General features: G+C 45.4%; 1 protein-coding gene across 3 annotated transcripts in view; it reads right to left on the bottom strand.

The window, feature by feature from the left end:
- Positions 1-13,510, bottom strand: part of ncapd3 (non-SMC condensin II complex, subunit D3) — a 58,674-nt gene that overhangs the window by 22,053 nt on the left and 23,111 nt on the right. For all 3 annotated transcript variants that reach the window (XM_031879282.1, XM_031879283.1, XM_031879284.1), the window contains exons 4-10: positions 9,634-9,800; positions 5,498-5,668; positions 5,362-5,423; positions 5,186-5,273; positions 4,369-4,502; positions 2,827-2,899; positions 414-539 (exon numbers count right to left, since the gene is read on the bottom strand). In XM_031879282.1, the coding sequence (XP_031735142.1) occupies positions 414-539; positions 2,827-2,899; positions 4,369-4,502; positions 5,186-5,273; positions 5,362-5,423; positions 5,498-5,668; positions 9,634-9,800 (821 nt within the window). The remainder of the gene's footprint in view (positions 1-413; positions 540-2,826; positions 2,900-4,368; positions 4,503-5,185; positions 5,274-5,361; positions 5,424-5,497; positions 5,669-9,633; positions 9,801-13,510) is intronic.

Here is a 13,510-nt window from a genome sequence, read left to right as displayed (position 1 = left end):
ACACACACACACACACACACACACACACACACACACACACACACACACACACACACACACACACACACACACACACACACACACACACACACACACTACTGTGATTGCAGCCAAAGGTACATTTACTAAATACTGACCTGAAGGGGGTGAATACTTATGCAATCTTTACTTTATCTTATATATTTTTAATTAACTGACATTATTTTGTAAAAATCTGTTTCCACTTTGATATTAAAGAGGTTTTTTTTTGCAAATTCTTGTCAAAAAAGCCAAATTATATTGACCATGATTTCATGTATAAAAGCAACAAAAGGATGAAACATCCAAAGGGGGTGAATACTTATGCAAGGTACTGTATTGGTGTGTGAATCATGATAAAATGTCTGAGGGGACAATTGTCCCAATTGTGTTACCTTTGAGCTTCTGGAGAAGATAAACAGCCACTTAATGAAGCTGGCATAGTCTGTACTTTCCATCTGGGACGTCAACATCCCAACAGCTTGGGATCCATAGCTTCGAAACTCGCTCTTCTCCACCATCTAAACATCCACAGCAGAAACATTTATATCCCAGCTATACTAATGAGTCAGGTAAAAACAATCTGAAAGCAATCTATTCTATCACTACAATCGTCTGTAAATATCCTTGCATGCGATGTGACTGCCTTCATCATTTTAAAGGGGACATATGGTCTTTTTCAGGTTCATCCAATAGACTGTATACAAATGGTGGACGTAGTCATTGTGACGTCCCCCATTGGTTTGGGGACTTCCATTTTGAAGCCTTGAGCTCGACAATTTCGCTGTCGCCATCTTGGATCACGGCCGTTGCCATGTTGTTTTTTTGCAACCGATAAACAGAAGTTTCCATATTTGGAATGCGGAGGAGTGATGTAGAGACGTCCGATACGTCTCTGGTAGCGGCAGCAACCTGTCAAATACAGTGAGCACGCAATTAAATATATCCTGCTTTATAGACTCTACTCTAAACGGACCATAATTTACTAAGTGAACATCATGCTGTATTGAAGCAGACTTTAAACTAGAGATTGAGACCATAAACTCATGTTGACGAAGTTTACTGAGATAATACATCAAGTGAGAAGCAGGGTCACTTTCTCATAGACTGAATTATTTTTTGCAACCAGAGGAGTGGCCCCTGCTGGCCATTTGAATGAATGCAAATTTAATGCGCTTCCACATTGGCTCTACTTTTACATAGACAATTAATAGGAAGCATGGAAATGATGGAGCCTGTGTAAATGTACCATTAGAAACATTGTTCATAGCCTTAACCTCCATGCATTTCTGCCGTCCCATTACACATCTAACGTTTTCCAAAAACTGTGTCTGCAGCATGAGGAACTCGTCCAGAAGTACCTGCCGGTGTTTGCCAGGGAGCTGGCGGTTGGCACAGGGGTTGCTGTGCGCAACAATGTGGTTGTGATTATGTGTGATCTGTGTGTTCAATACACCAACATCGTGGATCACTATATCCCCAACATCTCCACGCGAGACAGTGAAGCTGTCATTCGGGAGCAGACTCATCATGCTGACCAACCTGTTGCAGGTAGGAACTGTTCTACACTTTCTTCACTAGGCTACAGTTAGAGAAATGTTTTTTTGTAATTATTCATTGCAGTTTCATAAAAAAAAAAAAAAAAAAAAAAAAAAAAAAAAAAAAAAAAAAAAAAAGAATTGGGGTGATATCAATATCTATAATTTTCAACTGCAAGGCGTTTTTTGCTCTGCATTTGAGACCATGAAAACATGTTTACTGAGGTAATGCATCAAGTTTGAAGTAGAGTCATTTTATCATAGACTTCTTTCTATACAACCTTCTTTTTGCAACCGGAGGAGTCGCCCCCTTTTGGTCAGTAGAGAAAATGCAAGTTTTAAGACACACCGGAGGTTGCCGCCAGGTTCATACTTGTATTTTGGGTTTCTACTAAAACATTACATGCTGTAATGCTCGAAAACACTTTATTTTTCTCATGCCATCTGTCCGACTATATCTGTATTCCCCCCTCTGTCTGAAACGTTCCATTTTTTGCGCCCGTCTCTTTAAGCCCCCCTCCTGAAAAAAAAAGCCCAGTCTGCTCTGCTTGGCTTGTGCAAAGGTTGTTCTCAAGCTGTGGGTGTAGGTATGCCGGGGGGGGGGGGGGGGTATATCCTAATGAGCTTGAAGGAAGGGGAGCCAAATTTGATTGGCTTGTTGAATCACATGTCTTCTGATCTAAAAAGAAAATTTACTGGGTTAATTATTTGGGTTAACCAATAATTTTGTCATTTCATTTCACATAAATGACACAGTTTGAATCACAATCAACACAGTTGTCCTCAAGTGATGCGCGGGACAGTGGGCCATTGTGAGCAATGAGAGAGAGATAAATCTGTCAATCAACCACCCGACCCACAAGTCGCAAACATTACGCATTATAGTAGCACTATTGTCAGGACTGAGACATGGATATAGACAGACTTGGCGCCGCTGTCATGGCGATGTGCATTTGAAACAGAGAGAGCGATAGAGTGAGGACAAGAGAGGATGGAAGGTGAAGAAAAATAAATTTTAAAGTAAAGTTTTAATATTTTAAAACTCCGCTTTTTTTCCGTCAACAATATTGCAGATTTGATATCGTCGCCGGTAGTGTTAATTGACATTGGTGCCATCTCGTCATGGGAAAAAAGGTTTTTAAATCAATGAAATTAACCCTGATGCACAAGCACTGAATAGTGAGTTTTTCATGATATGTCCCCTTGAAGAGATGAAGAGTTGACACAAACAGGAATTGTAATACTGCTGAGTGTTTGCTGGAGGATTCACCTGGAAGCAGATATGCTGCAGGAGGATTTGCAAGACAGGCAGCGCCAACTCTTTCTGCTGCTCCACAAGATGACTGCAATCAAACACATAAATCATGTACAAAGTCAAATACGACTCATAACATGTCTACAGTTAAATGGCTAGAAAGTAATCAACAACCAAGAGATCCTGATGTGCAGCGTTCCTTCTACCAACAGAAATAAAGGACTGATAGGAGATGGGAGTTGCTTGAAGCCATACATTATGCTTATTACAGTTGCAATGTATGATGCAATTGGCCCACTTATTTAAGACAAATACCATTAAAAATTGTTTTTTAAAAAAATCATGTTGACATTTTGGTGGCTTTTATAATACATCTAAAGATTATTTTTATACGGGAGAGATACTAATCAAATCCAGCTTCACTTCTCTTTATTTCCAGTAGATGACAGTCAGGACACTCTAAGCAAGTGCACAGATTGTCATAAAAAACAAAATGAAAACATTACCCAAATTAGTTTCATTTTGACATTAAGTTTACAAAGTAACTATTTTTTTGTTCTCCTCTTGACTAGTGCCACATTTTCTGGCCCTTTCCCTTGAGGTCCTCGGACTTTTGTTGCTCCTGTCCTTTAGCTTCTGATCCTGAGTCAGTTTGATTTCACCATTATAGAAGCGGGGGAGGTCTTAACATGTAAAGTAAAGATTTCCAGGCATATTGTAATCGATCTGTATTGGCCAGCAACAGGGTGACACTTCTCTCTACTGGATCACGTCAATTATTCTGTCAAGCTTGCATAGATCAATATTTTAAGCATATTCACTTACTCATTTTTAACCAGCATCTCCAGTATTTGGATCAAGAAGTTTGTAAAGCTGTTATTTAAATATGTCAGATACATATTTAATCAACATTAAAGTAAATATAAGTATTGGATCGAAACTGATACTAGAGCTGTACCAACTGCATTTTTCTGTCCGAGTTCCTTTCATTCACAAACAGGTTCTATAAGACAAATAAAATCCAACTAAAAATGAATTGCAGTATATCACACTTTTACTAGCCTTATGTCTTCTTCATTCATGTTGAAGAACTTCCACACAGACAACATGGTGTGTGTGTGTGTGTGTGTGTGTGCGCGTGCGTGTGTACCGCACAGCTTCCGCTGCTGTATGCACAACGTAAAACCATCACACGTGTGTGAATTTGACCAGCAAGAAAATTGCATATATGAGACGGATGGGCCAGTCACCTGTCATGACTGATCAGCTGAAAACCGGGCAGTGGCCAATCGATACCAAATGTTAGAAAATGTTGATCAGGATCTGGGCTTAAACCCCTTGAAAACAGGCTAATGATCACGCATCTCATACTGAAATGTGTGGCCTCTACCGAATCTTTCATTCATTGCAGTCTGGTGGAGATGAAGACCAGAACGTTCTTCACAAAACTGTGGAACCATTTAAAATATTGAACGTCGTCACTTGTCTAAATCTTACTATATCGCACAGAGATTTGAACAAAGTAATTCTACAATTGATCAAAACACAGCTGTTTACCAAACAAAACGGATGGCCTGGTCACGGGTGGAGAGGATGGCCTGGCTGGGTACGAGGAGGGAGGGTTTCCCTTTGTTGGCTTTATTCATCATCAGGATCACGTAGAGAAGCCGGTGAAAGACCCTCTGCAGGGACTGGACAACAGACACATCAGTTAATATTAGAAACATCACTCTGTTATGGGTTTGACCTGTTAAACCCTAGCTCTCGGAAAAAACACCTCAAGTAACATACCCAAAATTATTCAGGAATAGCTCCTCAACCATAAGGTGTATATACATATATCTTGTCTCCTTTGACAGGTATGATAATAAGAAATATGAATCCATTGTAATTAAACCTATTTTCATTATCTAAAATTGCTGAAAATATTTATCATACAATTTATTAAGTTAATATGGCTATAAGGAAATAAATAATGTTTTGAAGTAAAACTCCCAGTCAACATTTCCAAAGCATAGAGACCACCTGAGTTTATCTTAAACATAAATCTCCCAAAAAGACTGAAATACTAACTACTATTGATCAATATGCATATACAACCACAGAGCTCCATGCTATGAAACAGATAATTCGCCATTTATCAGGATGATAATTCTATGACCGAAAACCGCAAATATGACTAATCTATGCATCACTACTACAGAAACATCATGAAGACAGTTGACAGTGAGATCTGTGGATTATCCAGAGTACCTATGACACCATTTGTCAAAATGTTCAGAATAGCTGCAAATTTAATCAGATAAGTTAATATGCCAAACCAACAAGTGTGTATACTATTGGCCCACCGTGGACCATGATTATTGGATCTTACTTCTTTCTTGTCGCCGTGTTTTGGCGAGCAGAGCAGCTGCAGGCCGTAGAAAGCCATCTCTGGAACACTCCTCAGCTTGGTGATATCCCTGTGCAGAAATAACAACGGTCAGCTCTCGCAAATCCTGCACACATTGTTTTATCAAGACGGAGAGAGAAGTGAAAGTTACAACTCACCATGGAGCCGCAAAGGTCATCTCTCCGATAACTGGCTCAAAGTAAAGCAGCTTGCTAAAGATCTGCGAATGAAACAAACACATGAAAACAATGCAATGTGGTACCGAGCGGGCGGGACGATGGAATCACTAGCTACCTGCGTGAAGTTGCCGACGCTCTGTGGTCTGTCTTTGAGCGGAAATGTCTGCAGGAGTTGGATGAGGCTTTGAACCAGGAGAACCACAGCGTTTCTGATCTTTACCAAATCCTGGGCTGAGAAATGAAGCTCCTCTTCCTCCTCCTCTTCCTCTGACTCATCTACTTCCATCTGAGAATAACAGACAGGAACATTTATTTTCCGGTACCCTCTACACTCCATTAGGGTCCTAAGAAATCCGCTTACAATTTTTTACAGATTCCATTTTATTCCCCCCCCCCCTTAATTTTTCAGTTGTATTACTTCTGATTTACTCGTGAACAAGACCCCAAGATACTTGAACTCCTTTGCTTGAGGTAGGCACTCCGTCCCCACCTGGAGGGAGCAATCCACCGGTTTCCGGCAGAGCACCATGGCCTCAGATTTGGAGGTGCCAACTCATCCCCGCCGCTTCACACTCAGCTGCAAACCGCCCCAGTGAATGCTGGAGGTCAAGATCCGAGGAGGCTAACAGGACCACATCATCTGCAAACAGCAGAGAGGCGATCCCGAGACCCCCGAACCTGACGTTCTCCACCCCCAGGCTGCGCCTAGATATCCTGTCCATGAAAGTCACGAACAGGACCGGAGACAAAGGGCAGCCCTGGCGGAGGCCAACACCCACCGGGAACGTGTCTGACTTATTGCCGAGAATGCGGACACAGCTCCTACTGCAGTCGTACCGAGACCGGATCGCCCGTTGTAACGGGTCCGGCACCCCATACTCCCGCAGCACCCCCCACAAGAACCCGGTCGAAAGCCTTCTCCAAGTCCACAAAGCACATGTAGACTGGTTGGGCAAACTCCCAGAACCCCTCCAGTAGTCTTGCGAGGGTAAAGAGCTGGTCCACTGTTCCACGGCCGGGACGGAATCCGCATTGCTGCTCTTGTATCTGAGGTTCGACAAACGGTCGGAGCCTCCTTTCCAGCACCCTGGCATAAGCCTTCCCCGGGAGGCCGAGTAGTGTGATACCCCGGTAATTCAAGCACACTCTCCGGTCCCCCTTTTTGAAAATGGGAACCACCACCCCGGTCTGCCAGTCCATGGGCACTGATCCCGACCCCCATGCGACATTGAAGAGGCGTGTCAGCCAGGACAGCCCAACCATGTCCAGCGCTTTCAGCATCTCAGGGCGGATCTCATCCACCCCCGGCGCCTTGCCACCAAGGGGCTTTTTGACTACCTCAGCGGCCTCTGCCAGGGATATGGGTGAGCCTTCCCCTAGATCTTCAGGCGCTGCCTCCTCTGCCGGGGACATGTTGGTCGGGTTTAGGAGTTCCTCAAAGTGTTCTTTCCACCGCCCGACGATGTCCCCTATCCGGGTCAGCAGTCCCCCCCCTGCTTTCCCTTCCTGAGCCGTCGGATGGTTTGCCAGAACCTCCTTGAGGCCAACCGAAAGTCCTTCTCCATGGCCTCCCCGAACTCCTCCCATGCCCGAGTTTTAGCATTCGCGACCACCGCAGCTGCAGCCCTTCTGGACTGCCGGTACCTGTCAGCAGCTTTGGGAGACCCCTGGGCCAACCAGGCCTTGAAGGTCTTCTTCTTTAGCTTGACGGCTTCCCTCACCTCCGGTGTCCACCACGACAGGCACCGATGACCTTCCGGCCACAGCTCCTAGCGGCCGCGTCCACAATAGAGGCTTTGAACATGGTCCATTCGGATTCCATGTCCCCAACCTCCCTCGGGATGTGAGAGAAGTTCTTCCGGAGGTGGGAGTTAAAGACCTCCCCGACAGGGTCCTCCGCCAGACGTTCCCAGTTCACCCTCACTATACGTTTGGGCTTGCCGGGTCTTTCCAACCGGTTCCCCTGCCATCTGATCCAACTCACCACCAGGTGGTGATCAGTTGACAGCTTTGCTCCTCACTTCACCCGAGTGTCCAAGACATACGGCCGCAAATCAAATGATGCGATTACAATGTCGATCATTGATCTCCGACCTAAGGTGTTCTGGTACCAGGTACACTTATGAGCCACCTTATGTTCGAACATGGTGTTCGTTATGGCCAAACCACGGCACGCACAGAAGTCCAATAACGAGACACCATTCGGGTTCAGATCGGGCAAGCCGTTCCTCCCAATCACCCCCCCGCCAGGTTTCTCCATCATTGCCCACGTGAGCATTGAAGTCCCCCAGGAGAACTATGGAGTCGGTAGGTGGCGCCCGTTCCAGAACCCCTCCCACCGACTCCAAGAAGGCCGGATACTCTGAACTGCTGTTTGGTGCGTAAGCACAAACCACAGTCAGAGCCTTGCTCCCCGCAACCTGTAGGCGCATGGTCGCGACCCTCTCGTTCTCCGGGGAGAACTCCAACACTCCAACGCTCAGCCGGGGGCTCGCGAGTATCCCCACTCCCGCCTCTCACCCTGGGCAACTCCGGAAAAGGACAAAGTCCAACCTCTCTCCAGGAGCTTGGTTCCAGAGCCAGCGCTGTGTGTGGAGGTGAGTCCAACTATATCTAGCTGGTATCGCTCCACCTCCTGCACCAGCTCTGGCTCTTTCCCCGCTAGCGAGGTGACTTTCCACATCCCTAGAGCTAGTCTATGCTGCCGGAGATCGGCTCGCCCAGGCCTCCCGCCTGACCCGCCGCCCGGTGTGCATTGCACCCGACCCCGATGCTTGTCCCTGCGGGTGGTGGGTCCACAGCGTGGCTGCTCCATGCCGTTTATTCGGGCTGAGCCCGACCGGGTCCCATGGGCGAAGGCCCGGCCACCAGACGCTCGCCGACGAGCTCCCCTCCTGGGTCTGGCTCCGGGAGGGTGCCCCGGTTTCCCTGGTCCGGGCGAGGTGGCTGTAGTCCGTGGGCTAACTATCATAGGGGTTGTTTGAACCGCTCTTAGTCTGGGCTCTCCCCCGAGACCTGTTTGCCTTGGGAGACCCTACCAGGGGCTAATGCCCCGGACAACATAGCTCCCAGGATCACTGAGCCACTCAAACTCCACCACGTTAAGGTGGCGATTCGCGGAGGATTTAGGAGCGGGAGATCGACAGACGGATCGGTGCGGCTGCAGCAGTAAAGCAGGCGCTGCACCGGACCGTCTTGGTGAAGAGGGAGCTGAGCCGGAAGGCAAAGCTCTCAATTTACCACTCGGTCTACGTTCCTACCCTCACCTATGGTCACGAACTCTGGGTCGTGACCGAAAGGACAAGGTCGCGGTTACAAGCGGCCGAAATGAGCTTCCTCCGTAGGGTGGCCGGGCTCAGCCTTAGAGATAGGGTAAGGAGCTCGGTCATCAGGAGGGAGCTTGGAGTCGAGCCGCTACTCCTTCGCATCGAAAGGAGTCAGCAGAGGTGGTTCGGGCATCTAATTAGGATGCCTCCTGGACGCCTCCCACTGCAGGTTTTCCAGGCACGTCCAACTGGGAAGAGACCCCGGGGAAGACCCAGAACACGCTGGAGGGATTACATCTCCCAGCTGGCCTGGGAACGCCTCGGGATCCCCAGAATGAGCTGGAACATGTTGCCGGTGAGAGGGAAGTCTGGGTCAGCCTGCTTGGCCTGTTGCCACCGCGACCCGACCCCGGATAAGCGGAGGAAACCGGATGGATGGATACTTCTGATTTGTCTTTTACGATTCAAGCACATTTTGTCATTTGTTACAACAAATTTTTTTTTTTTTTTTTTTTAAGAATATATTGAAAAGTGTAATGAATATCAATTTTTTTTGTACCAGAACATTGCACTATTTTTTGTGAAATAAGTGCTTCAATACAGTTATAAAGAAACAATTGTCACCTTTTGTAAAATAAAGTGTCCTAAATTGAGCTGATAGTGTCAAATTGTCGAACTAACAGGCCTTCCTGTTCCTCCAGGTGTCCCCTCAACCAATGTCTTGCGCTCTCATTGGCTGTAGTTCCCCACAAAAAGAAAGGGCTATTTTGAAAATTCACCCTTTGTAGACATTCATGGTAACCCTCACATCATGGCAATCCATCCAGAAGGTTTTAGGACATTTCAACCTGAACTAAGACAATTCAACCTGCTAGGTGGCACTACATATGAGGTTTGTGTATGAAAGTCTGAAGAAAATGGTTGTGCCGTCATATTACCGCGGCCCTGTTGGCAGGTTTGAGTGATTTCAGATAGAGGACTTTACCTCTGAAGTTCCTTTACGCTGTGGTTTGGAGCGTTTGCCATCCGCCTGAGAGCTCTTCAGGCCATCCTTCTTCCGCTTCTTTCCAGAGTCCTGAGGCCAGCAGTAAGAGGTCAAGTCTGAACACGTATCCAGCAAAACCTCATGGAAAACCTTGGTGGCGATGCTCCCTGGAAGCAATACATATGTTACGTATCATAGTAGAGTCTTATCTCACCTTATGGAAGTTTGAAAACAGGTTGGTTTTTTGCAAATTTATTATTAATCCCCGATGATCTGCCTGAAGTTTCTTGCCAAAAACTAAATCTTACAAGATCACATGGCAGAGAGACCCAGTGCCCTATATACTGTAGATTGCAAGTGATACATATATAAACATAACGCAAAAAGTAAGGACATTTGTGTTTGGTAGATTATTTCTTTGTTGCAACAATGCTTCTTGGCAATAAATCTTATACCGTTTGAAAGCCTGTTTATTTCCCTTTTAAATGGTGCCACAATTGTAAGGAACATGCATTTGTGGGATGAGCAGCAGAGCCGAGTATGTGGGTTGCGCCCATGAAATATTTGCCAAATATTCTCTGCCAATGCCAACAGAGCGGGGTTTATCAGACACTACCTCCAGGATTTGGGAGTGGAGAGGATGGAATGGCCTGTCAGCAGTACTGAACTAAAACCCCATTGAACACTTGTGGGATCAGCTTGGGCGTGCTGTTCGTGCCAGAGCGACCAACACAACCACGTTGGCTGGCTTGCGACAAATGCTTTTTGAAGAATGGGATGCCATTCCACAGCAGTGTGTGAGCAGGCTGATGACCAGCATGAGGAGGAGGTGCCAGGCTGTTGTGGCTGTGTATGGTTCTTCCACACGCTACTGAGGCTCCTGTTTCTTAAATGAATAAATTGTTAAATTGCCAATATGTCTTGTTTCTTCAGAATTCAACCCACCAAACAAGAGTCAATGGCAAAATAAGCTGTTTGGCATTGGCAGAGAAGATTTGGGAAATTTTTCATTGGCGCAACCGACATACTCAGCACTGCTGCTCATCCCACAAATTAATGTTCCTTACAAATGTGGCACCGTTTGAAAGGGAAATAAACAGACTTTCCAACGGTATGAGATTTATTTCCACACACACGTGCTGGTCATATAATTAGAATATCAAAAAGTTGATTTATTTCACTAATTCCATTCAAAAAGTGAAACTTGTCTATTATATTCATTCATTACACACAGACTGATATATTTCAAATGTTTATTTCTTTTAATTTTGATGATTATAACTGACAACTAAGTAAAATCCCAAATTCAGTATCTCAGAAAATTGGAATATTACTTAAGACCAATACAAAGAAAGGATTTTTAGAAATCTTGGCCAACTGAAACGTATGAACATGAAAAGTATGAGCATGTACAGCACTCAATACTTAATTAGGGCTCCTTTTGCCTGAATTACTGCAGTGTGGAGTCGATCAGTCTGTGGCACTGCTCAGGTGTTATGAGAGCCCAGGTTGCTCTGATATTGGCCTTCAGCTCTTCTGCATTGTTGGGTCTGGCATTTCGCATCATCCTCTTCACAATACCCCACAGAAAATCTATGGGGTTAAGGTCAGGCAAGTTTGCTGGCCAATTAAGAACAGGGATACCATGGTCCTTAAACCAGATACTGGTTGCTTTGGCACTGTGTGCAGGTGCCAAGTCCTGTTGGAAAATGAAATCTGCATCTCCATAAAGTTGGTCAGCAGCAGGAAGCATGAAGTGCTCTAAAACTTTCTGGTGTACGGCTGCGTTGACCTTGGACCTCAGAAAACACAGTGGACCAACACCAGCAGATGACATGGCACCCCAAACCATCACTGACTGGAAACTTTACACCGGACCTCAAGCAACGTGGATTGTGTGTCTCTCCTCTCTTCCTCCAGACTCTGATTTCCAAAGGAAATGCAAAATTTACTTTCATCAGAGAACATAACTTTGGACCACTCAGCAGCAGTCCAGTCCTTTTTGTCTTTAGCCCAGGTGAGACGCTTCTGACGCTGTCTGTTGTTCAAGAGTGGCTTGACACAAGGAATGCGACAGCTGAAACCCATGTCTTGCATATGTCTGTGCGTAGTGGTTCTTGAAGCACTGACTCCAGCTGCAGTCCACTCTTTCTGAATCGGTTTTGTTTCACAATCCTCTCCAGGGTGTGGTTATCCCTATTGCTTGTACACTTTTCTACCACATCTTTTCCTTCCCTTCGCCTCTATTAATGTGCTTGGACACAGAGCTCTGTGAACAGCCAGCCTCTTTTGCAATGACCTTTTGTGTCTTGCCCTCCTTGTGCAAGATGTCAATGGTCGTCTTTTGGACAACTGTCAAGTCAGCAGTCTTCCCCATGATTGTGTAGCCTACAGAACTAGACAGAGTCCATTTAAAGGCCTTTGCAGGTGTTTTGAGTTAATTAGCTGATTAGAGTGTGGCACTAGGTGTCTTCAATATTGAACCTTTTCACAATATTCTAAAATTTGTCACACTTAAATGTTTCAGATCATCAAACAAATTTAAATATTAGACAAAGATAACACAAGTAAATCCAAAAATCCAAACCTACATGGCCCTATGTGAAAAAGTGATTGTGCGCCCCCCCCTGGTTAAAACATAAATTAACTGTGGTTTATCACATCTTTGGAATGCTGAGTTCAATTTCTCTAGCCACACCCAGGCCTGATTACTGCCACACCTGTTCTCAATCAAGAAATCACTTAAATTAGGACCTGCCTGACAAAGTGAGGTAGACCAAAAGATCCTCAAAAGCTAGACATCATGCTGCAATCCAAAGAAATTCAGGAACAAATGAGAAACAAAGTAATTGAGATCTATCGGTCTGGAAAAGGTTACAAAGCCATTTCTAAAGCTTTGGGACTCCAGCGAACCACAGTGAGAGCCATTATCCACAAATGGCGAAAACATGGAACAGTGGTGAACCTTCCCAGGAGTGGCCGGCCGACCAAAATTACCCCAAGAGCGCAGCGACGACTCATCCAAGAGGTCACAAAAGACCCCAGAACAACATCCAAAGAACTGCAGGCCTCACTTGCCTCAATTAAGGTCAGTGTTCATGACTCCACCATAAGAAAGAGACTGGGCAAAAATGGCCTGCATGGCAGAGTTCCAAGACGAAAACCACTGCTGAGCAAAAAGAACATAAAGGCTCGTCTCAGTTTTGCCAGAAAACATCTTGATGATCCCCAAGACTTTTGGGAAAATACTCTGGAATGACGAGACAAAAGTTGAACTTTTTGGAAGGTGTATGTCCCATTACATCTGGCGTAAAAGTAACACGGCATTTCAGAAAAGGAACATCATACCAACAGTAAAATATGGTGGTGGTAGTGTGATGGTCTGGGGCTGTTTTGCTGCTTCAGGACCTGGAAGACTTGCGGTGGTAAATGGAACCATGAATTCTGCTGTCTACCAAACAATCCTGAAGGAGAATGTCCGGCCATCTGTTCGTGACCTCAAGCTGAAGCGCCCTTGGGTTCTGCAGCAGGACAATGATCCAAAACACACCAGCAAGTCCACCTCTGAATGGCTTAAGAAAAACAAAATGAAGACTTTGGAGTGGCCTAGTCAAAGTCCCGACCTGAATCTGATTGAGATGCTGTGGCATGACCTTAAAAAGGCGGTTCATGCTCGAAAACCCTCCAATGTGGCTGAATTACAACAATTCTGCAAAGATGAGTGGGCCAAAATTCCTCTAAAGCGCTGTAAAAGACTCATTACCAGTTATCGCAAACGCTTGATTGCAGTTGTTGCTGCTAAGGGTGGCCCAACCAGTTATTAGGTTTAGGGGGCAATCACTTTTTCACACAGGGCCATGTAGGTTTGGATTTTTTT

Source organism: Anarrhichthys ocellatus, unplaced genomic scaffold (genome assembly GCF_004355925.1).
Source record: "Anarrhichthys ocellatus isolate YVR2014 unplaced genomic scaffold, GSC_Weel_1.0 scaffold241, whole genome shotgun sequence".
In the NCBI taxonomy this organism is placed as follows: Eukaryota; Metazoa; Chordata; class Actinopteri; order Perciformes; family Anarhichadidae; genus Anarrhichthys; species Anarrhichthys ocellatus.
Note: the sequence above shows the minus strand (reverse complement) of the source record. Positions and strands in the feature narration are given on the sequence as shown.